The following is a 24,477-nucleotide window of genomic DNA, read 5'->3' as shown; positions in this document are numbered from 1 at the left end:
CCACCAATACCCTTCCGACCCCTGACAGCCTACCCACTTGCTTCAATTTTTTTCCAAAACCTCTACTCTTGAGGTGCAAAAAGTCATACTAATACTCAAACCGTCCAACTGCCAGGGTGACCTATGTCCAGCCCAGCTTATCAAGGACGCAGCTAGGGATCTAGCACCTTTCATATCTAAGCACATTAATGCCTCATTCTAGACTGGCACCATTCCCAGTAACCTCAAAGAATCGTGGGTGCTCCCAATGCTAAAAAAACAAACCCTAGACCCTCTGATACCAACTAATTACCGGCATATCACGACAGTACCTTTTCTTCTAAAAATCTTGAATAAGGTTGCATATTTACAAATTCAGACATTCTTGGAATCACACCACCTCCTAGGAGCTCGCCAATCAGAGATCCGTTCCCCAACACAGAACGGAAACCGCCCTCATCGACCTGAAGGCCCAAGTCGACGAGCTAAGGGACAAGGGGAAAACAGACCTCCCTCCTCCTCGACCTCTCGGCTGCATTTGATCTTGTGGATCACAAGGTCGCTTGCAGCCATCTAGACTCGGCCGTACACTTCTCTAAGGAGGCCATAGTCTGGATCGAGTCGTTCTTAAGTGATCGGGCCATGAGGGTCTTCTCCCCATCAGCAGCTGCAGACCCTATTCCTATCAACTGCGGGGTGCCCCTGGGTTCCTGTGTCCCTCCCACCTGGTATAACATATTCACTAAGCCCCTTTTTGATGGTCTGGACCATCTTGGTATCACCTACACTAACTATGCAGATTATACTCCGATTCTCCTCCCACTTTCTGGGGATTATGGCAAGGATTTGGCCGAGGTGAATAGAGTTTACCTCATCATCCAGGCATGGATGGCTACCCACGGTCTATGCCTGAATGATGACAAAACAGAGCTCATCATCCTGGGTACCCCCACTAACCTTAAAAAACGAGGCCATGAATATACCTCCTTCATAATTGATGGCAACCTCATCAAAGTTGCTAACGTGGTAGGCTTTTACCTCAACTCCACTCTCACCTTCACCAAACAACTTAATGCCATGGCCTCTGCCACCGCTTACACTTGTAAACTCACCAGAACCGGTAAACCATTTCTTTCCAATAATAGTTGCATAATCCTGGCCAGAGCCCTCATCCTGTCCAGGCTGGACTATTGCAACGCCCTTTACATTGGCTCTAACAAATATATCACAAGGAGAATCCAAACCCTCCAAAATAATGCCCTCAGAGCGGCCCTCGGCGTAGCCAGGAGAGAACATATATCTGAGATCAAGCGACAAAATAACTTGTTTTTTTTACCAATGACAAAATACTACTCAAAACCACTTTGCTTACTCACAAATCGCTGAATAATGCCACTCCTAGTTATCTCTCTGAGAGATTCCTCAGAAGGACCTCTACTAGACCTTCTAGACTAATCAACACAAATTGCCTCTCCATTCCTAGATGTAAACTATCAAAAGTTGGGGGTAGCAGCTTTCCTGTCAAAGCGGCCCAGCTTTGGAACTCCTTGCCACCCTCACTCCGAGCATATCAATCATACCAGAACTTTAGATACAACCTTATCAACTGGCTTAAGACAACAGACCACTAAGGCCTGCCACCCTCACCACACTGTACATAGACTCTTATAGATCTTAGACTTAGTGCTCCCGCTTGTGTTCCTATCTCTGTTATGATGACATGTATCTGTTACCTCTAGCCTGACTGTGTTCTTATTTGTCATGTGTTATTTATTTCTGTAACTTAAGCCGTGAACTTCTTTGTAACCTCTGTGCCCTGATACCCCCGGGTCTGGTGCGCAATACAAATAAATAAACAAACAATGTATTTTCTTTACCTACAACAATGAGGAAATAAAAGAAATATGTGATCCTGTATCATTCTCACTCAACAATGCTTTTTGATTTTAATCCTAGCTCAGCCAGTTGGGCGCAGGTGGGGTAGAAGACACCAAGGGTGGGTGGAATGTTCAGCTCTAACACAATTTTGAACAAGCTTGTGGGAAGTCACACAATTAAATATTAGCTTGAAGCAAATTTGATATTTTGATTATCAGGAGCCATGCAATCAGGAGCTTGGGAAAGCCATCTTTCAGCCCCTAAAAAGCCTATTAACAATCCTCAGTGCAAGCTACTTTTGCTTGGGTGTGAGGGGAGCTGCCATAGTAAGCCAGAACATTTGTGAACTAAAAAGGCTCTTGTGTGGGTGGAGTAGTAGGTCGCCCAGACTTGCACAGCATGTACTTTGCGGGGGCGATATTACTCCTTACCTCATGGCCATGGTAAAGCCCTGTGCCCTGACCGATTTTGGTACTTAGAGGCTGTTATGGCCACATGAGCTTTTTATACAGCCCGCAGTACTCTCCAAACATGAAACATGTACCTCCCATGTGGAACTACAGACATCAATATCATCTGAATATGTCATACAAATGTCTAACCCATTCCAAACTTGGGTCTCCAGCCTTTGTAAGGTGGCAGGAGCATTCTTCAACCCAAAGAGAATTACCCTAAATTGGGAGATGCCTCCTGGTGTAGAATGTAGTCTTCTTCTTGGCACATCCAGTTACAGGAATCTGACAATAAACCGAAATTAGATCAAAAGGTGCTAATACATTTTGCAGCACCTAACCTACCCACTTACTCATCAGATCCTTGGTTGCTGTTTTTGGTATCAGTACTTTAGAACTAAACCAGGGACTATTAGAGCACTGTTTGACACCCAGATCCAACATCTCGCTGACATCAGACTTCATGTGGTCTTTGTACTTACACAGACGTTCCCTAATCGCCCCTATTGTCAATGTCATGCTAGCTCCAAGGAATCAGACCTGGGGAAAGTGAAAACAGGGAGACGAAAATGCTCAAGCAATGTTTTAAACTCCTGCTGTTGTTGCCCGTTCAGTTGTGGGGACCACGCCCTCCAGGGAGCGATCTGAGGTTCTACTCTGAAGCAGGACTGTAAGAGGATCACTTTCCTCTTCCACCCTGTATTAGACCAAAGGTAGGGTTCCCATTTCAACCCCAAAAACGAATGCATTTGATCTACTGATGTGGAATACTCTCTGAAACTCCTTCAAAATCGCCAAACCCACTAGGAAACGAGACTCTCTGGGTTCTGACCCAATCTTGTTGGGTCTCGTCCATTTGTCTGTAAGGCTCCAGACCTTATAGTCTCCATGACCAACACTTCTTGATCGTGAGTGAAATCAGTCTATGAAGCTTTCTGTGCATACAAATGTTTTTCCAAGGCATCAATGGTTGTGACAAAGGAGTATTGTTCCTAAGTACTTACAAAGGAGGACAGTGATGAAGGAGAAGTACTATGACAAAGGACTGTGATGAAGGAAAATGACTGCGATGAAGAAGAACGGTACTGAAGTAGAAGGACAATGACAGAGGACTGTGACCAATGAGAACGGGGGATGATGGCCAAGGAATGCAATGTAGTACTGTGCAATGAAGCACTGTCATAGAGGACAAGGTTTCTAATTAAAGAGGACTGTGATGAAGAACTTTGATGAATGGAAAGGATTGTGATGAAAGACTATGACAAAGGACAAAGACCCTAAGGGATTGTAACAAAAAAGAAGGACTATGACACAGAAGGGCTGTGGTGAAGGAGAAGGACTAAGAAGAGGGAGGACCTCACAATATAGAAGCAAGGACTGTAACAAAGGCTATACAAAGGAGGACCGGCTCGAAAAAGGATGGTGACAAAGAACGAGGAATGTGGGGACGGAAAAGGACTGTGATGAAGGAAGACTAGGGCAAAGGAGAAGAACCTTTTTTGATGAAGCACTGTGATGATGAAGAAGGGCAGCTTCCCAACATCATTTCTCTTCTCACTCATCTCTGTGGCATTGTTTTGGCCACAAGATGGTGCTCATATGTGCCAAAACCAAATAAAATGTATCTTTCAACCAATCCAAAAGCCCATACACACAAATATTTAAGAAATGTTCTCTTTGCCAACTTGCCAAAACTCAATGTAAAGGTACACTTCCACCAGCTTATCAGAAACACACTGTCAAAAGAGTGACAAATACACTTTCAAGAAAAAGGAATGGCGACGATGGACCACTATACTAGTTTCCAAAAGAGAAGTTTAGTGCTACACAAAAATGAAAAAAGGAACCTTGTACTGGTAATATTAGGGACTTACCCATACCTGTGCCAAGAGGTAAGTTACAGAGGCAAGTGGCGCGGAAAGATCACCTTGCTTGCCAAAAGGATCATGGAAAACCAAAAGAGCCATCAACTGTGCTTGGGGACAAAAAGAATTAGTCTGAAACCAGCAAAAAGGGAAATCTTTCCCAACTGTCGCATACTGCAATTTGTGGTTATGGATCCTCACAAGCATAAGTCACACAAATAAATGCCTGCCTTAAAGATATTTGATATATGATATTTCTATATTTGATGTTAGACATGGTGGTCATACAATTCAATGTCAGTCAGCACAAGGACCGAATGCAAAACGAGGTGACAAAATACGACGAAGTGCTTTTTCTAAAAGCTCTGAAAAAGTCAAGGACCTCTGCACTCAGTAAGGTGTGAATGGATGTGGGAAGAGAATGTTGGTAGGAAATGGCAGGTTTAGCTTCTAAGAGATTTTTTAAGAGAATCTGTGTGATTTGTGCGCAAAGGAAATGTTCGAGGGAGAAATGACCGAAGATTTTTTTGCTCTACATAATCTTCGGTCATTTCTCCCCTAAACATTCCTGATGTGCGCAAAGCCCTACCCAAAGCCCCACCCACACCCCTACCCACACCCCCAACACACCCCCCCCACTTACCTCTCCTTCCAACGCGCTGTGTCCCTGCGGCGCCGGTTCCCTTTCACTTCCGGTTCCCTTTCACTTCACTTTACTTTTGATCTGGTGAGCTGCGGAGGTGTCCCCGTTGTGGGGGACACCCCCGCAGCCCCCAGACTTTTTTTTAGATATACATTGTTTTGGGTCGGGTGAGCTGCGGGGGTGTACCCCACAACCCCCGGCTTTCTTTTTCTTTTTGTTATTTTGAGCGTGTTTGCTGCAGGGGTGTCCCTAAAACCCCCACTCACTATACTGTATAGTATAGTGAGCAGGGTGTTGCAGGGGACACCCCTGCAGTCCCTGCAGCCTTTTGCTTCTTTTTTTTACCGACCCCACTAAAAGACCCAATACCACAAAAAGTTTGAACTTTTTGTGGTATGTGTTTTAGGTCTTTTGGTGGGGTCGGTAATTTGGATGCGGTCATTTGGCCTATTCCTTTTAAGAAGCTGGTGATGTGGGGAAGAGGAGTTCATTGTGAGGTACAGATTGTGAGTGCCTTCTGCCACATGCAGTTCTACATCTCTAGAGGCCACTAATGCAGGGTAAACAATAGCAAAGGGAGGGCATCTATTGAGGTTAGACTCTCGCACAATTCAATGTCAGCCAGTACTCTGCACTCGGGTGTGAACAGCGCTTTTGAACAAGCTGGAGCTTTGGAGAAGATGTGGCTCATCGAGAAGTGGAGATTGTATCTGTGTACAGAATGGGATGCCTTTGCAGCCGTCTTTACAAACTCAGGATGTGTGAGTTGTGTTTAGTACATATCAGTATGCCCAATACATTTTGGGACATGTAGTCCTCCTTGAAAGTGTCTTTTTTTAATATAATGGTTTTATAGCTTGGTACCAGACCATTGTACCTCTAATGGTATGGGACATGTAGTCCTCGAAGTGTAAAAACAGAAATCTAGCTGAGAGTCTGCATCTCTTACAAACAAGAAATACTACATAGATTATTAATTATAACACCTGTTGTAAAACAGCACAGAATAAATTAAAACAATACATAAAAAAGAAGCAACAATGAATACAGAGCCCCACACTTCTTTCCCGCAATCAAAGAAAAATGAGAATACAAAAAACCACACCCACTAAAAAAGCAGGCCATGAATGGATACAATGCAGGTAATAAACGTACAATTTACTGAACGTGTTCTAAATAACAGATGTAGAACAGATGGATAAGAAACAGAGAGCAGGACTCTAAACTCCTTTCTTTTCAGCAGAGTATGCACTCACGAGAAAGCAAGATTACCTCTAAGAGATTAGCAATTAAATAATCTCATTAAACATCATTTTTCATTACACATTTGTTTATTATTAAGATCTATTACAAAAATATATTATTTCTACAATTGTGTATCAAAAATATTCATTTTTTGTTGCGTTTTACTCCTTGGTTTCTACTAACAACAACATGCTTGTGACAAATGATAAACATTCAGTACCTCTAAACCCAAAAGGTCACCTCGTACATAAAACTAGTACACACAACTCAGAAGACTGCGCAAACACTAAACCAAAGTAGTGTGAAAAAAGGACTACATGCCAAATAAAATTAGAAAAGACAAATAGCATGTATAACACTGTAAACATAGAGTTAATGACATTAGAGTAAATATCAAAATTGTCAATGTTAAAATGACCCTGTTTCACGTCATCCTTATGCAGGGGCCATGCTCATCTACTCTGTATCATTCCGGTTTGAATACTCTTGATTTAGATACTACGCAGCGGATGAGGTGTACATGAGGTAGGGTATGGGAGGTACTGTAGAATTTCAACCCCCAAAACCTACTATGTTACAACAATGGGAGACGGAATAGCGATGGGCTTGAAAGGACGCCTATGTTACACTCTCCTCCTCTCTGTAGTGGGTTTGTGGCCAGAAATAGCACTTAAAGATGAGGGCGCTTCGACCCCTCTTGAATGATAAGCAGCCACTTTATGGTGAAATTATAGAATGTTGCTTGGAAGGGCGTATCTGGCGTGTAATGTATACAAAATAGTGCTTACATGTATTTGGAGAGATGGCGATTCAACCAATAATAAAAGAGCCTTGTGAACAAATGTCACCCTCAAGTACAGTTGGTTAGAGAGATAAAGAGAAATACAGTGTAGGCGAAAGAAAAAAATCACAAGCACTGGCAAAGCCAAAATTTTTGGCTTTTGTGTAGGCATAGGTTCTGTATTTTCCAGGCACCACCATAATGGTACTTCCTGGCCATAAGATGGCAAAAGTACCGTGTGTATATTATGGCAGATACATATCTAAACAGGAGCCAAAACGGCTGGCTTTGCCAACGCTCATTTGTAACAGGATTTCAGTGCAAGGACGACCATACTGCTTATAAATCAATCGACTGAAGGCATACTTGGTTAAGGCAGTTTTAGTACACCAGCAGCTGGTTTATAGCTGCAATTAAGCAGTTAGTTACCTCTAAGAAGGGGCTGCTCAAAAAGCACAGAGCAGGACTCCAAGAGATCCCAGGGGCATTTGCTTTGGGCTGGGAGGGCAAGTGGTTGGTGGGAACGGCCATAGGCAGGCAATGTGTGTCCCTCCTCACATCTCATCTCTCACCTCTCTTTAGTTCCCATGGCAATAGTTATGGCTTGCAGGGAACGCTTTCAGTGTAATCTAACAGCCAACACTAATAAGAGGGCTAGAGAGAGAGAAAAGGGAATAATAGAAAAGTATGTGGAAAGGAAAGAGTGGTAGTTGGAGGTTCAGAGGGAAAGCAAATAGTGACGTATGGAGCAGAAGGGGAATACTGAGAGTGCTAGATCGAGGAACCGAGAATAATTCAAATGTCTTAGTAAACACTGACCTGTTCGTGCGTACCTCCTCTTACCAGTCAGAGGAGAGGCGATCCCATGGGTGTTGGATAAAGGCGGGGAGCAGTCTCCATTGCTGATGCTGGGATGTTTACCAACTGCACCCACCTCCTTGCTCAGGATTACACCCCCCTTCATATCGACCTGCGAAAAGATCAAAGTGCAATCAGTAGCAGCCAGACACAGCCAACTGGCAATCGGGCAATTGTGTCTGCCTTCTGATACACAAACATGGGTGTCATGCACCAGAATCACGCCTCGTCGGGCACAGCAAAGCATAGCCTCCTGTGATTTCACTCCAAGTACAATTCATCCCATGTTCAAGACATTTGCGGTGACTTTGCCGCCACACAGGGCCTGATTCATGGAACGTTTTCCTATGGGATGGTGCCATTATAAAACACTTCCATGAATCGGGCCCTTATAAATGTCATTGGAAAATTAGCTTTAGCAGATGACGAGTGGCGTCTTTCTTAAATGTATCTGCGAGTCGCCAGGAATAGTATAAACACCTTCTCCCACCCACCTAAACATTAAAAAGCAGAGACATTAATAAGGACGCGCTTGCGCTACTCTGGCCGCCATCTTGTGAGCTCCTTCATGATATGGAGACTATTCACATAGCACAAAGAATGCCCAATGTCCCCCAAGCAGTTAGACATGGTAATAAAAGGGACACCATTTTGCATTGTACGCATCTGCTCCTCGCTTGCATTCGTAGGAACGGCAACCAATGAGATCTTTGGATATGTAACGGCCCCAGCAAGACTCTCCCCACAGCCTGCTGCTTAATTAGAATGGAGCATTCATTGCTCTCCCAACGGATCACTTATAAATGCTAGCAGAACAATGGGGCCACCTGCACTAACATTAATTAGCAAGGTAATGTGATATGCAGGTCTATTTGCCGTCAACACAACTGCCTCTCAAAATTACAGTTATACCGCCCATTTACTCTAAAAAAAGACAAACATCGGTGAAAGCATAACATACGAAAATATTTGAATTATGATTGTTGTTCAGGTTTCACAAACCACAACTCAAGCCAACAGTGTTGCTTGTCATTTGTCCGGTGTGTTCCCACTATTAATTTTTTTAAAAATTACAACTTTGACATGGCACGATTTTCTACAAATCTTACATAACATTTTACTGGTAGGATTTACTTTCCTATACAAACGAAAACAAATGAGAAATTATTTCATGCCTGTGTGCTGTATTGCATAGAAATCAAGTGGTTGACGTTTGCTCCTTCCAAAAACACATCCAAAGCAATTTAGGGAAGGTCAGAAGGCTGAAACATGCAACACAGATCAAAGCATGGCAAATGAACTGGTACTAACACAATTAACAATAAGGTTGCTGTGATTATAGAAGGAAATTACTAAAAACGAAAAGGGGGTCAACAGAGGTGTAAACAGGGAAAGGCTTAAACAACAGCCAGAAACGTCTATTGGAAAATGAATGATTGAATTCACAGCAGTGCACACAATACATAGACAGGTATTTTGTTTGATGTTATGAAGAAGTGTGTAAAATTTGAACATTGTAACATGTTATGTAATTGAATTCCTTACTAAAAAAAGGGGTGATGTTAACCCCATTTCTGTTAATGTTTTCTTAGAGCCCGCCCTGAGGAAGGACTTAGTCCGAAGGGTCTCTGCTAATTAATTTTTGAATAAAGAAAATTGTACACAAAATCAAAATTAAAATTAAAATGGAGTGAAATATTTCGTCAATCTTCTTAGATTGACTTCATAAGAAGTATCACCATTCTGGAACTTTATAAAGACTAATTTATAAGTAGTATTTACTACAGATCAGGCGTCTTCAAGCTCAGTGGAAATTCCACTGAGCAATTCTGGCATGTTATATATTTTGTGACGCAGTGTACGTCGCATTTATTGGATGACGCCTTGAACTTCTTTGAAAATTCGAACATACATTGAACAAGCTTTAAGAACAGTAGCAGTGCCTGCCTTTAAAAAGAAAATTGCTCACCCAATTTCTACACAACTCTGAGGTGGAGGCACGCAAACAACATGTCTTTTGAAGATATAGCCAATATTACGAATAAACATGCAGAAACATTAGGATTTTCATCCGAGGAAGCAGAGGCAATCTTAAATCTCATTACAGACTCAGGACTCTGCATACAACCCGCGGATCCAATTAAGAAAATTAAACAGCCAGAATATTTGATCCGCAAGGAGATCAACAGAAAAATTACATGCCGTCGCATTGACCAAATATCACAGAGCTCATAGAATACCAAGAGGATTGCGCATGCCCTTATGCCCAACACTATGTAAGGAGAATAAGGACTTTGTCAAGAAATGGGAGAATATCTTGAATAAGTGCTCACTAGACTTAATTTTGTTGACTACACAAGAATTATCAAAGGAACTAACATTAATTATGACAGAGATCGAAGATATTAAAACTGAGCTAAGTAAATCTCTAAGTAAGGAAGATATCAACAAAACGTTGGAAGACATCAATAAGAAATTAGAAACTTACAAAGACGAATTGGAAAACAAGAAAATATGAAAATGTAAATGTGACACTTATGATTATTGTAACAACGAAGTATACACGTGGATGAATAAATATAACAACCCTAGTCGTCCAAAAGGAAAAACCTCAACAGATAACTCAGCTCAGGATCGGATATAGAATCTGGTAATCTGCAGATAATAGATCTGAACATCAACCAAGTGATACAGCAAGACAACCGGCTGATAGAATTTTAACTCCACAGCATAAACAAACTCTTTTAGGGAAAGAACAAGACCGCCGAAAAGAACGAGGAGGGGGAGAAGAAAGAGCAGAAATGTCAGGCTTCCACAGCAGATATCCGAGCAGAAGAATCTAGTGATTAATCTATCAAAGAGAATACACACTACAGTGGAACTCTCAATTCTCCAGAAAGGTCTTAACTTTGTATCAACTCACACATCGCCATTTTTTTAAACTAAAATTGAGCTTTTTAAATATACATGAAAACCTTAGTTGAAAGCCCATTTTGCAGATACCAATTAGAAACGATGACAACAGGCACAGACTATCTAGAATTGTGTCCTAAAAGCACATATATGCCTCCAGTTTCAAATGGAACTATTGACGTATTTCAAGAAGCTGTACTGAAAGATTTAAAGAAAGTCTCCTTCAAACCTCCCAAATACAAGAACCTGAATGAGAAGGATATGGCCTTAATCAGGAACCTATATGAAGATCAAGATATTGTAACGCTCACCTGATTCCCGCAGAGGCGCCGGTCTTGACTGGGTGAATGCCGTATCTTCAAAGGTGATGTGTAACACACGGTTGGCTCTTTGGGCTGGACCTCTGTGCACTGTATGTCTGACTCGAAGAGTAAGATGTCTTAGGTAAGTGAACGCCGAGCTCTCCATCTGCCTCGGGGCAGGGTGCCGTAACCAGTTTCTTCACTGGACAAGGGTGCAGGCCTCTTGACCTCAGAGGACTGCTGTCCGTCGTTAACTGGATGAACGGTAAGTTCTGGGCACTTCAAATGTCTTAAAAGTCTTTTGTAATGATATCTCTTGTTTTGCAGGGTTCCGGCGATGGAGGATGGCGGGCTGATGAGAGTTGAGGATCGAACCCGCGTGAGGAATAGAAGCGCCTGGAAGCACGTAAGTAAGCGCTTGTAGCCTGCTTCACGATGCGCACTAACTGTCCCTTTTATCTTGCAGGTACAAGTTCGGAGCTTTAGAGAAGCTGAAGGGTGCTGGAATACCCACTGGATTCGGCGTGGGAAGGAGGAATGGCACGTGAGTAATAAAGTTGCCCAATGTCTTTAAACGCACCTTCTTTTGTCTTTCAGATGCGGGATGCAGCGCCGAAGGCCTCCGGAGCGTGCGAAGAGCTGGTAAGCTTTTGTCTTTCAGATGCCGGAATGCAGTGCGAAGTCCTCCGGAGCATGCGAAGAGTAGGTAAGCCTTTGTCTTTCAGATGCCGGAATGCAGCGCGAGGCGTTGGTGACAGCCGATGGACCAGGTAAGAGATGTGCTGCCACTGAAGACCGTAGTGCTAACCTGTTCTTTCTTTGTCTTTACAGGTGCTGCTGAAGACTGGATTCCAGGATGGTAAGCCTTTGTTCCCTAAGGCCCAGGATCAGAAGCAGAAGACACGATGAGCGTTCTGCTGCAGAGAATGCAGAATAACACAAAGCAAGATTCATCCATCGGGTGTGGTTTAAATAGCCTCCTGTAGTGCTTAGATGTCTCCTTCCACAGCCACGCCTAGGTAAGAAAAGAGTTCCTGCTTTCCAGAAGAGTTCTAGTGTTCTGAACCTAGGGAGTGGCTCGTGCCCCACCCAACAGGAAAAGTAGTTCCAAACAGAAGAGGATCAGGGGTTCAACTGGCAGGTAAGTAAGCAGCATGGTCTGCTGCAGGTAAGTCCACCCAAGCATTATGAGCCCGGCGCTTCCAGCGCTGGGACTGGGCATCTTTATGAGCCTGGTGCCACTGGCGCCAGGACAGGGTCCAAAAGGTCCCAATTGGGACTGGCTGGCACTCGGAACCGGGGTTAGGGGTCTGCTTCCAAGGGAGTCGGGCAAGTCCTGATCTTTTGGAAGCAGAGATCATGACAGCACCCCCCCTCAAGGCCCCTCCCAAACCGGGCTTCTCCGGGGGTTTGGGCTTGTTAGGAAATGTTCGATGAAATCTTTTGATTAGGCGAGGCGCGTGGACATATTATGCAGGTTCCCAGGATCTTTCTTGGGGACCGTAGCCTTTCCAGTCAATCAGGTAAAATAGTTTAGATTTGGAGATCTTGGAATCCAGGATGCTTTTGACTTCAAACTCGAGTTCTCCATCAACTAGAATGGGTTTTGGAGATGTAGTTAGTCGGGTTTGAGGTTGCACGGGTTTCAATAGAGAGACGTGGAAGACCGGATGTATCTTCATGTGAGGGGGCAAGTCCAACTTGACCGCTACTGGATTTACTATGGTAGTGATGGAATAGGGACCAAGGTATCTTGGGTTGAATGTGCGTGGTCCTTTTAGAGGTAGATATTTGGTGGATAACCAGACTTGATCTCCTACTTGATATTGGGGGGCTTCCTTCCGATGTTGGTCTGCTCCTTTCTTGTATTGTTCTTTAGCCCTTTGAAGGTGAGAAACGGCTTCCTTAAAGGCTTGGGTGATTGTAGAATGCAGGTGGTCTACTGCTGGTGTTCCAAGATCTTGGAGTGGATCCAACTCCGAGGTTCGAGGGTGACTACCGTATAAAAGAAAAAACGGGGTTTTCCCAGTTCCCGAGTGGACAGAGTTATTGTAGGCATATTCGGCTATCCAAAGGATATCTTTCCAAGTTTTTTTCAGTTTGTTGTAGCATGCAGCGCAAATACTGTTCCAGAGTTTGATTGGTCCTCTCGGTTTGTCCGTCGGTTTGAGGGTGGTGGCTGGTCGAAAGTCTCACATCAATTTGAGCCGACCGACAGCAACTTCGCCAAAAATGAGAAATAAATTGACTACCTCGATCCGAAATTAGAACTGAAGGAAAACCGTGCAGTCGGACGATGTTTTCGAGAAATTCTCGGGCCAGAGTTGTTGCTGTTGGTAAGCCTTTGAGTGGAATGAAATGCGCCATCTTGGAGAATAGGTCCACGATTACTAGGATCGTATTGTATCCGGAGCATGGAGGTAGATCGGTGATGAAGTCCATAGAAAGCGTATGCCAAGGACGAGGCGGGATGTCAATAGGGCGTAAGAGGCCGGCTGGTTTTTCCTTTTGACTCTTGTTTTGGGCGCATACTCCACAGGACATTATAAAGTCTCTGATATCTTTTTTCCAAGACGGCCACCAGAAGTAGCGCTTGATCTTTTCCGAGGTCTTGGTCATACCGGGATGTCCTTCCATTAAAGAATCGTGATAACAAGAGATTACCTTTTTCTGTAAATCTGTGCTGGGCAGGTATAACCGTTCTTGGAAATATAATAGGTTGTCCTTCACCGTAAAGTCCTTTCCCTGCAGATGCCAATTCTGTATGTCTGCTGGAGTTACCAGTAGCCTGGCTTTATCCTTAACTTCCTCTATGGATTGTGTGGCGATTACACCTAGAATTCTTTGTTAGGGAATGATAGGTACAGGTTTAGGATTGATCAAATGTTCTTCCACTCCCATCCGAGAAAGGGCATCAGCTTTACCGTTTTTTGTACCAGGTCGATAGGTAATTATGAAGTCAAACTCGGCAAAGAATAGTGCCCAACGGAGTTGCCTAGAGGATTGAGCTTTTGCGGTTTTCAAATATTGCAGGTTTCGGTGATCTGTAATCACAGTAACGGTGTGTCGGGCCCCCAGAAGATAATGCCGCCAAGCCTTAAAGGCGGACTTGATAGCTAGAAGTTCCTTATCACTAATAGTGTAATTGATTTCAGGAGGCGAGAATTTGCGGGACCAAAATGCCACGGGATGCAACTGATTGGTTACTGGGTCCTTTTGTGATAGAACTGCCCCCATGGCAAGGCTCGAAGCATCAGTTTCAACGATGTAGGGGAGTTCTGGGCGAGGATGTTTTAAGATCGGTGCAGAGATAAATCTAGTCTTCAAATTCTGGAAAGCTTGTTCCACCTCGGTAGACCATTCAAAACGTTTGTTTTTCTTTAACAAGGCGGTGAGGGCTGGACTATTCGAGAGAATTCGGGGATAAACCGGCGGTAAAAGTTAGCGAAGCCTAACATGCTTTGAACACCTTTAACGGAGGATGGCGATGGCCATTTGAGAATTGCATCGACCTTCTTTGAATCCATACGCACTCCGCTAGGTGATAATATGAATCCCAAGAATTCAACTTCAGTCACGTTGAAAACACATTTTTCCAACTTAGCGAAAAGTTTGTGTTGACGCAATCTCTCGAGGACCATTTTCACGTGTTTCCGATGTTCAGTTTCCGATGAAGAATAAACGAGGATGTCGTCAATGTAAACAACAACACACACATCTATGAGCTCTCTGAGGACATCGTTCATAAAATATTGAAAGGCGGCCGGGGCATTGCAAAGTCCGAAGGGCATGACCTGATATTCAAATAGCCCATACTTGGTGCGGAAGGCCGTCTTCCATTCATCGCCCTCTTTTACTCGTACCAAGTGGTAGGCTCCTCTAAGATCCAGCTTTGTATATATGCATGCTTTTCTGACTTGGTCCAGGAGTTCAGGGATCAAAGGTAACGGATATCTATTCTTAACGGTGATCTGGTTCAGGGCGCGATAATCTATACAAGTTCTAAGGTCCCCTTCTTTTTTTGGAACGAAGAACAAAGCTGAGGAAGCAGGGGACTTGGAAGGACGAATAAACCCATTCGCTAGGTATTGATCCAGGTATTGTCGGAGGTGAAGATTCTCAGGCTCGGTGAGGGCATAAATTCTACTACAAGGAGGAGTAGATCCAGGTATCAGGTCTATCTGGCAGTCATAAGACCTATGAGGAGGTAGAGAGTTAGCCTGATCCTTCCGGAAAACATCTTGGAATTCTAAGTATTCAGGAGGTAACTGGGGAGCCTCCGAGGAAATTGCTGCCAGTGCAACACCAGGTCGAGGGTGACAAGTAGAGACACATTCTGGAAACTGAACCGTTCTTGCTCGCCAATCGATCTGAGGATTGTGCTTCTCTAACCAAGGAATTCCTAGAATAATCTAGAACTGAGGGGCCTTGATCACATCGAACACGATCTTCTCATGGTGTCCATCTTGACTTACTAGCGTCACTTCTTGGGTGGTATGCGTTACTGGTCCGGAGGCTATCTCCGTACCATCCACCGTAGTAATGACGTCCTTTACAGCCTTTGGACAAAGAGTCAGATTCATCCTCAAAACCATTTCATGATCCACATAATTGCCGATGGCACCGCTGTCGACGTAAGCTTCAATCGCATGTAATCGAACCGGATGTTCAGGGCTAATGAGGACCATAGGTATCACGAAATGCGAGGTCACAGAACTGGTTTTAACGCTCGGCAAGAGGACCTCTATTCTTGTCGGGCGAGGTCGTTTCCCTGCTCGGAGTTTGTGACCCTGGTAACTGCAGCTCCTACTGCCTTCTTGGCTGGTTTCACCGGACAGTCTCGAAGAAAGTGTCCCGAGTTTCCGCAATAGAGGCATAATTGCAGCTGTTTTCTCCTTTCCCGCTCCTTTTGTGTTAGTGGTCCTTTCAGGCCCCCTATTTGCATGGGTTCCCCGGAGTCTACTCCTTTGGTAGGAGTTGGTAGTTTGGAAAATACTCGAGCATCAAACTTGGAACGATCGGCCTTCCTGTTCTGCAGTCTGTGGTCAATTTGAACGACTAAGTCAATATAGTCCGAACAGTCTTGCGGGGGATTCACTACTTGGGCTAACACATCTTTGAGCTCTCCACGTAGGCCTCTATAAAACAGCGTAATCCTTTTGTCCTCAGGCCATCGAGTTTCCACTATCAGTCTGTTGAAAGACGCAATATAAGCCAAAAGGTCTTGATTACCCTGTCGCAATGAAAGGAGCTAATTGTCCAAGGCCTGCCCCTGTGAATGTCTTGCAAACAGTTTTTCCATACTGAGCTGAAAAGCTTGAAAATCATGGAGAACCGGATCATCTTGATTAACTAGAGGGATCGACCAGTCTGCCGCATTGCCACTAAGGTACGAAAGCACGAAAGCTACCTTAGCTTGATCAGTTGGAAAGGCTGCTGGCCGGCATAAGAAGTGCAACCGGCACTGATTAATAAATACTGCAAACCTCTTTGGGTCACCAGAAAATCGTTCGGGCGGAGCCAGAGGTACATTCCCAGGTAGGTTGATCTGCACTGGGTTCGTAGAGGATGTTGAAGGAAGATTTGCCCCTGATGCAGGTAACGGAGTTTGTCCGGCTTGTGACTGTAGCAATTGTCTAGCGAGATCGTCTGTTCGCTCCTTGGAAATAATCAGTTCCCTTCTTAGAGCATTCGTTTCCTGACGGGCTGCATGCACTTCTGCTCTTAGTTCCCCAAGTAACTGGGCTAGCTGGTCGGTATCCGAGGTTTCCATAGCGCCTGGGTGGGAGTTTTGCGGTAGGCTTTGTGTTCTGTAACGCTCACTTGATTCCCGCAGAGGCGCCGGTCTTGACTGGGTGAATGCTGTATCTTCAAAGGTGATGTGTAACACACGGTTGGCTCTTTGGGCTGGACCTCTGTGCACTCTATGTCTGACTCGAAGAGTAAGATGTCTTAGGTAAGTGAACGCCGAGCTCTCCATCTGCCTCGGGGCAGGGTGCCGTAACCAGTTTCTTCACTGGACAAGGGTGCAGGCCTCTTGACCTCAGAGGACTGCTGTCCGTCGTTAACTGGACGAACGGTAAGTTCTGGGCACTTCAAATGTCTTAAAAGTCTTTTGTAATGATATCTCTTGTTTTGCAGGGTTCCGGCGATGGAGGATGGCGGGCTGATGAGAGTTGAGGATCGAACCCGCGTGAGGAATAGAAGCGCCTGGAAGCACGTAAGTAAGCGCTTGTAGCCTGCTTCACGATGCGCACTAACTGTCCCTTTTATCTTGCAGGTACAAGTTTGGAGCTTTAGAGAAGCTGAAGGGTGCTGGAATACCCACTGGATTCGGCGTGGGAAGGAGGAATGGCACGTGAGTAATAAAGTTGCCCAATGTCTTTAAACGCACCTTCTTTTGTCTTTCAGATGCGGGATGCAGCGCCGAAGGCCTCCGGAGTGTGCGAAGAGCTGGTAAGCTTTTGTCTTTCAGATGCCGGAATGCAGTGCGAAGACCTCCGGAGCATGCGAAGAGTAGGTAAGCCTTTGTCTTTCAGATGCCGGAATGCAGTGCGAGGCGTTGGTGACAGCCGATGGACCAGGTAAGAGATGTGCTGCCACTGAAGACCGTAGTGCTAACCTGTTCTTTCTTTGTCTTTACAGGTGCTGCTGAAGACTGGATTCCAGGATGGTAAGCCTTTGTTCCCTTAGGCCCAGGATCAGAAGCAGAAGACACGATGAGCGTTCTGCTGCAGAGAATGCAGAATAACACAAAGCAAGATTCATCCATCGGGTGTGGTTTAAATAGCCTCCTGTAGTGCTTAGGTGTCTCCTTCCACAGCCACGCCTAGGTAAGAAAAGAGTTCCTGCTTTCCAGAAGAGTTCCAGTGTTCTGAACCTAGGGAGTGGCTCCTGCCCCACCCAACAGGAAAAGCAGTCCCAAACAGAAGAGGATCAGGGGTTCAACTGGCAGGTAAGTAAGCAGCATGGTCTGCTGCAGGTAAGTCCACCCAAGCATTGGGACTGGCTGGCACTCGGAACCGGGGTTAGGGGTCTGCTTCCAAGGGAGTCGGGCAAGTCCTGATCTTTTGGAAGCAGAGATCATGACAGATATAACAAACGGAAGATCGAAGCTATGTTAACATCAGCACAGGAGAACAAATGGATCTCAACCACGACAAAAGTATTTTTGACCACGCATTATCCAAAGGTTCCCCATTTTTATCTTTTGCAAAAGATACAAAAGACCGTACAGTAACAACCAGGAAAACCTATCGTAGCTGCAACTGAAGAATTACTACAACCACTAGGTATCTATATCGATAAAATTCTACAACCCATTATTCAAAAATGTCCATCATATATCAAGGATACCACAGATTTTTTAAACAGACTACATGTGTTACGCTCACCTGATATCCCCGGGGGCGTCTGGAAGGCTCAGAGATCTGGAACCCTGGATGCGTAGTTGCCCAGTGCTGAATAATGAATCTGCAATTGCAGAAGGGAGGATTTGTGATAACTGTCTCTAATGGGTGAAGCTCCCACCTCCCTCTGACCGATTCCCTTCCCAATGGGTTCTTTTCTCACCTTAGTTATTTGTAGGGTGAGCTATCCGTCCTGCGTTTCTTGTGCAGGCGAGCTTGATGTTTGTTGGCGAGCTGCCCGAGTTGCTTCACTGGTGCAGTACGCCTTCCTTGGGCCCAGGCCCGCTGTGACCCCGAATCTGCTGGTAGGCAGGTAGGTTTGTTAACTGTAAGTCTTTGTTCTGTTTATGGTGGGAATTTGTTAATGTCTTTATCTCCTTCTTTTCAGGTGCAAAGGTCTTGATGCTGGCGTGCCGGGTGGAGAGGTAAGAGAAAGCGCGCAGCGCCTTTATTGACTTTTAAAGCTAACCTGTGTTTTCTTCTTCTTCTCCTCCGTTAATGTAAGTACAGCGCTGTGCGGTTGTTTAATATTGAAAGCGAACCTGAATATGTCTCTTTTCCTTTGCAGATGTTGCTGTGGTGCTCCGGATGGAAGTGTGGCATAGAGCGATGGAATTCAGGTAAGACTGATGGACTTCGATGTTTTGGAAGCATGCGTTCTAATATTGTTTTTCCCTTTCTCGTCATTGCAGGTCGCAATGTTCGAACAGCAGCTGTGGTAGCGGTTCGCCGGAAGTCCTTAAACTAGTACTCACAGGTGGTTGATGTTTCTTCTTCTCTCGGTTTCCACAGATTGCAGCCCAGTTGAGATGCTGAGTGGCGGATGGTGTTTTCTCAGGTAAGACAGAATAATCTCGTTGTTGTTCTTGCACAGATAAACCCATTAGCCAGGTATTGATCCAGAGAGGACTTCAAGTGGAGATTTTCGGTTTCCGTAAGTGCATAAATTCGACCACAAGGAACCTGTGCACCAGGTATCAGGTCGATCTGACAGTTATAGGACCTATGTGGCGGTAATGTGTTAGCCTGTTCATTCTGAAAAAACATCTTGATAATCCTGATATTCTTTTGGTAAGGTGTCCATTGGTTCCACGATCCCCGATGCTATTCCTTGAACAGACTTCAGTTTTGGCTGTGGTATAGATTTCGGGTAGCAAGCGTGGGCGCATTCGTCGGAAAAGGTCAGTCTCTTTGCACGCCAATCTATGTGGGGATTGTGAGTTACTAACATGGCATCCCTAAGATCAACCAGAACTGAGGAGCTTTGATGAGGTCAAACGTGATTGCTTCTTGATGTCCATCCTGACACAGAAGGGTTACTTCTGTTGTGCATTGGGTTACTGGTCCGGAAGCAATTTCTGTACCGTCAATAATAATTACCTTTTCAGTTGTTGGTTTTGTGCATAAGGGAAGTCCCATTTCTGTTGCCAGATCTCGATCTATGTAATTACCAACTGCTCCGCTGTCTATATATGCCTCTATGGCATGCATCCGTGACGGTCATTGGTGATTGATCAAGGTTACTGGTAGGGCAAAATGTGAGGTCTGTGACTCATCCTTCTCGCTCGACAAGCGGACCTCTACGCTTGCCGGGCCTGGTAGTTTTCTGATTCCTTTCCATCATCTTCTTTCTCTGTAGCACCTACCATCTTCCTTGGAGGTTTCACTGGGCATTCTTTGAGGTAGTGACCCGATTTACTGCAGTATAGGCCTAACTGTAGCTGTCTCCTCTTGTATCTTTCAACCTTGGTTAAAGGTGCTCCGGATAGAAGCGTGGCGTAGCGCGATGGAATTCAGGTAAGACTGGTAGACTTCGATGTTTTGGAAGCGTGCGTTCTAATATTGTTTTTCCCTTTCTCGTTATTGCAGGTCGCAATTCTTTTTCTTGCAGGATCACAGGAACATGCTGAAGACCAGGAGCTGGACACATTGAGCGTCACGCTGCTGGTTGCAGAATCACACGAAGCGTGTTCTGCTGTCAGGGTGTGGTTTATATAGCCCAGGTAAAGTACTACCAGAGAAAGTAGTTCCAGGCCGGCCACACCCAAAACACTAGACTGCATAGCTTGGTTCATAGCTTAGAACTAGGCTGTGGGTGCTTCCATGTTGGATGTAAAGGCCCATGTACATAATTGGGACCTAGTTTGAACAGCCCTTCCTTCCTACATATGAGCCTGGTGCCAAAGGCACCAGGACTGGCTCTAGGAGCTCTTTTGCAGTGGTTTTAAGGCCCTCAGGGTTCTGGTGGGAGCCTGCTTGTGGCACAACTTGTGCCCCCTCACAGAGGTCATGACAACATGCCATTGAAATAGAACACACCAATATCTTAGTTACCATTGATGTATGCAGTTTGCATACTTCAATGCCGCACTATTTAGGACTGCAAGCGGTTGATTGGATTCTGTTGAAAGAAGAAAATGTTGGAGCTTCCAAATAATTTATTATGATCATGCTTGAGATGATAGCCCAGAGCTCATACTTTAAATTTGACAAAACCTTCTATAAGCTAATAAGTGGGACTGCAATGGGGGCCACAATGGCCCCAGCATACGCAAACACTTTCATGCTCAAGTTTGAGGAAGAATATGTTCTACACCATCCAGTTTGGCAGAAATACATAAAACATTGGGGACGTTATATAGACGATATTTTCATGATCTGGAAAGACAAATCACAAACTCTAGATCTCTTCTTGAACTACCTGAATGCAATAGACACAAGAATAGTTTACTTCAGAAATTGGAAACAACCTTCTGCACAGACTTAGTTTTCATCCTCCTCCCACAATTAAGAGTCTACCATATAGTCTGCTGAGGGTCAAAAGAATTGTCAATACCAGTAACAGTTGGGAAACCGAATCAATTCAAATGCTTGACAAATGTCAAGCTAGAGGGTATTGAGAATCAGAACTACAAGAAGCAAGAATAAAAGCCAACCAAAAAGAATGTAGTCAATTGTTAACTCCAAAAAGTGAGCATGCCGGAACGGATAGACCAGTGGTGTTTGTAATTAAATATAGCATTCAGTCAAATAAAATCAATAAAGCAGTACTGAAACACTGGCCACTTTTGTCATGTGATACTAAATTGCAGAACAACTTTAACACTAAACCAATTTTCGCATTCCAAAGGAGTCATAATCTAAAGGATCTTCTTGTGAAAACTTGCCCAGACTGTTCAAAAAGACAATACAGCAAACATACAGGGACCTACCCATGTCTTGCTTGTAACAACTGCAATAATGTAATAAAACGTAACATCATTACACATTGACAAACTGGAGAAAAATACAGCTCAAGGATTATGCAACATGCGAATCTCTGAACGTTGTCTACGCTATCAAATGTCCATGTCACACAACTTACCTGAGGTGCGGGGCGTGCCTGCCGGTCCTGGCGCGCCTCGTCCTGGCGTGTCTACCCCCGATTCAGGTTGGGGGGACCCTGATCTTCCGCGGCTCTTGCCGATTCCAGGTCTCCCGTTTGCGTGGGCTCACGCATGCGCGGGAGGTCGTGTTTTGCACTCCGCGCATGCGCCATCCATAGAGCGCTAGGGAAGCTGCAAGCTTGCTTCCCAAGCCTCTTTTTGGGTGCGTCAGCACCCAGGGACAGCACGGCTTGCGTTCCAAGCCTCCCGGGTGCTGCCTTCCCTATATTAAGGGCCAGTTTATTGGAACAAACCGTGTCTCAATGCGGTTTGTTTCCTGATCGCGTCCTCGCCCGTGCAGCTCCCTGAGTTGCACCCTTGCCCGCCTTCAGCCTTGTTTTCTTGCCTTCCCTCCTGGTTTTCCCTTGCCATTCCTCCTGGTTTTCCCTTGCCAGTTCCTGAGGGGATAGTGTCCAGCTCCCTTCCTTGCCTTTTGGTTCTCCCTGTCTGCTCCCTACCTGACTCCAGACTCCCTTTTCTGGCTGCCCTCGGGTTTCTGGTTTCCCCAGACCTTCTCAGCCTTCTGCTCAGTGCTTGCCCTCCTGCCTCCTCAGGGGTCATTCTGCCTCCATAGCCTGCCTACTGCACCTGCCTATTCCAGTTCCCTTATCCAGTCTGCTGCAACTTGTTGGAGTCTTCGCTGCTGAATCCTGTTGTGGACCATCTCCGTTTAGTCAAGACCCGCCTTCCCTGTCAGTGCTTGCACTGTCCCAACGTCACGTAAATCAGGGAAGTGCACATCCGTGGCGTTGGGAGCCGGTTCACCTCTGACCCTGTTGATTCCAGGGTGGGTGTTGTGCTGGTTCCTCGCGTTGCACTTTCAGCAATCATCAGTCGGACAGCCTGGCGACTTCACCACGACCATCAACCGGAGGTTCAGGTACTCAGCGCCCACAAGACGCTTTCCTTAACACCATGTGGTTTGACATATGTTAGACAAACCAGCTGCAAAGTTCGAACAAGCTGGAATGGACATAAGTCTAATATAATAACAAACAACCGGCATTCACCAATCGCAAGACATTTTCATGACTACAACACCAACTAGCGCAAGTACGCTTCCAAATTTTTGAAATGATCAAGACCAAAGAACTACGCATGAACGTAACAAAAAAGCTAGAACAACGTGAGGCATTTTGGATGGACAGGCTCGTCACTGTCGCCCCATCAGGTCTCAATGAGGAACTTGATCTATTTTGCTTTCTGTGAACATTGTATGAGCGGACTGTTAAAACTGAACGTAAATTGTTGCCTATAGACTAAGAGTGATAGCAGAAATATGTATGACCCGTGTCTCACACTCTACAAGTACTATCATGCAACCAGGTAGTGCTATTTTAAGAAGCTGTCTGAAGATGTTCATCTGCATTTTTTACTTTTTGGCTCAAACGTAAAATCCCAAAAAAACCACAATAATTATTTTTTGTACACCATCACTTATGAGTCAACTTCAGACAACGCACAGTGAGTAAAATTGATATTGAAATTGCATATTTGTGCTAGAAAAATAATGAATCTAATGGCTTTTTGGATTTGTGTAGCACCATGACTTTGAGTGCGGTGAGATGTTGCAAACTACAATTCCCGACATACGTGAATCATACGTATCCACGTCATCGTGCACGCACGCGATGACGTAGCAATAAGATAGCTTGCTCAAGTGCCTCGGCATCCTGTTGTCAAAGGGAATGAAGGTTGCCGTAGACACAGCGACGCTGCCGAACCCTCGACGTGAGCAAAGAACAACTCATACAACAAGTAATAAGCAGGAATGCAATGCGCAACAATCTCTGACACACAGTATAAAACATATATCCAAGAGCTAACTCAAGTTTCCTTGTTTAGAGAGGACTTGAGGCTTGTAACAGACGAAAACATTAATCTCCAAGACCGCGATGAACTGGCAGTGCATTCCGTGAGCGCACAGCAAAGGTAAGCGCCCATGGCTATATTGAACATATAACAAAGGGATAATAGAAGTAAACAGTTAGAAGTGACTCTTTGTCCATTTATGACTGAAAGTATAAATGGACAAAGAGTCACTTTTTTCCAAGGAACAACTTAATATATAGGTACACATGTACCGGCAAAATTAACCGTCACAACGGTTAACCGCAATACAACGAGCTCATTGGAACTATGATATAGAGGTGCAAGAAAAGTTTAAGCTTCAGGCATACAGGCCTTGTTTGAAAGGCTTAACCAACAGCCAAAAAAGTCTATTGGAAAATTAATGATTGAATTCCCAGCAGAGCACACAATACGTTGACAGGTATGTTTTATTTATGTTATGAAGAAGAAGTGTGTAAAATTTAAACATTGTGACATGTTATGTAATTTAATTTCTTACGCAAAAAATGGGTGATGTTAACCCCATTTCTGTTAATGTTTTTTTAAGAGCCCGTCCTAGGAAGGACTTTAGTCCGAAATGCATCAGCAAGGGTCTCTGCTAATACATTTTTGAATAAAGAAAATTTCACACAAAATTAAAATTTAAATGCGAGTGAATTATTTTGTCAATCTTCTTAGATTGACTTCATAAGAGGTATCACCATTCTGGAACTTTCTAAAGACTAATTTCAAAGTAGCATTTACTACAGATCAGGCGTCGTCAAGCTCAGTGGAAATTCCACTGAGCAATTCTGGCCTGTGGTACTGATCCAACCACACATGGACAAGTTAAGGGAGAGGGCGAGGTAAATTGAGCAGAGTGTCTGCGGCGATAGA

At 44.6% G+C, this 24,477-nt stretch overlaps 1 protein-coding gene and 1 non-coding gene across 4 annotated transcripts in view; both read right to left on the bottom strand.

Annotated features, from left to right (window-relative positions):
* The window catches only part of DNMT3B (DNA methyltransferase 3 beta), a 668,820-nt gene that overhangs the window by 600,416 nt on the left and 43,927 nt on the right, over nucleotides 1-24,477 (bottom strand). For all 3 annotated transcript variants that reach the window (XM_069651024.1, XM_069651025.1, XM_069651026.1), the window contains exon 2: nucleotides 7,663-7,813. In XM_069651024.1, coding sequence (XP_069507125.1) covers nucleotides 7,663-7,813 — 151 coding nt within the window. The remainder of the gene's footprint in view (nucleotides 1-7,662; nucleotides 7,814-24,477) is intronic.
* On the bottom strand, nucleotides 6,458-6,564 carry LOC138581602 (U6 spliceosomal RNA). The gene has a single exon (XR_011304662.1). It is a non-coding gene; the product is annotated as a U6 spliceosomal RNA (small nuclear RNA).

Source organism: Ambystoma mexicanum, chromosome 3p (genome assembly GCF_040938575.1).
Source record: "Ambystoma mexicanum isolate Mex_15411 chromosome 3p, UKY_AmexF1_1, whole genome shotgun sequence".
In the NCBI taxonomy this organism is placed as follows: Eukaryota; Metazoa; Chordata; class Amphibia; order Caudata; family Ambystomatidae; genus Ambystoma; species Ambystoma mexicanum.
Note: the sequence above shows the minus strand (reverse complement) of the source record. Positions and strands in the feature narration are given on the sequence as shown.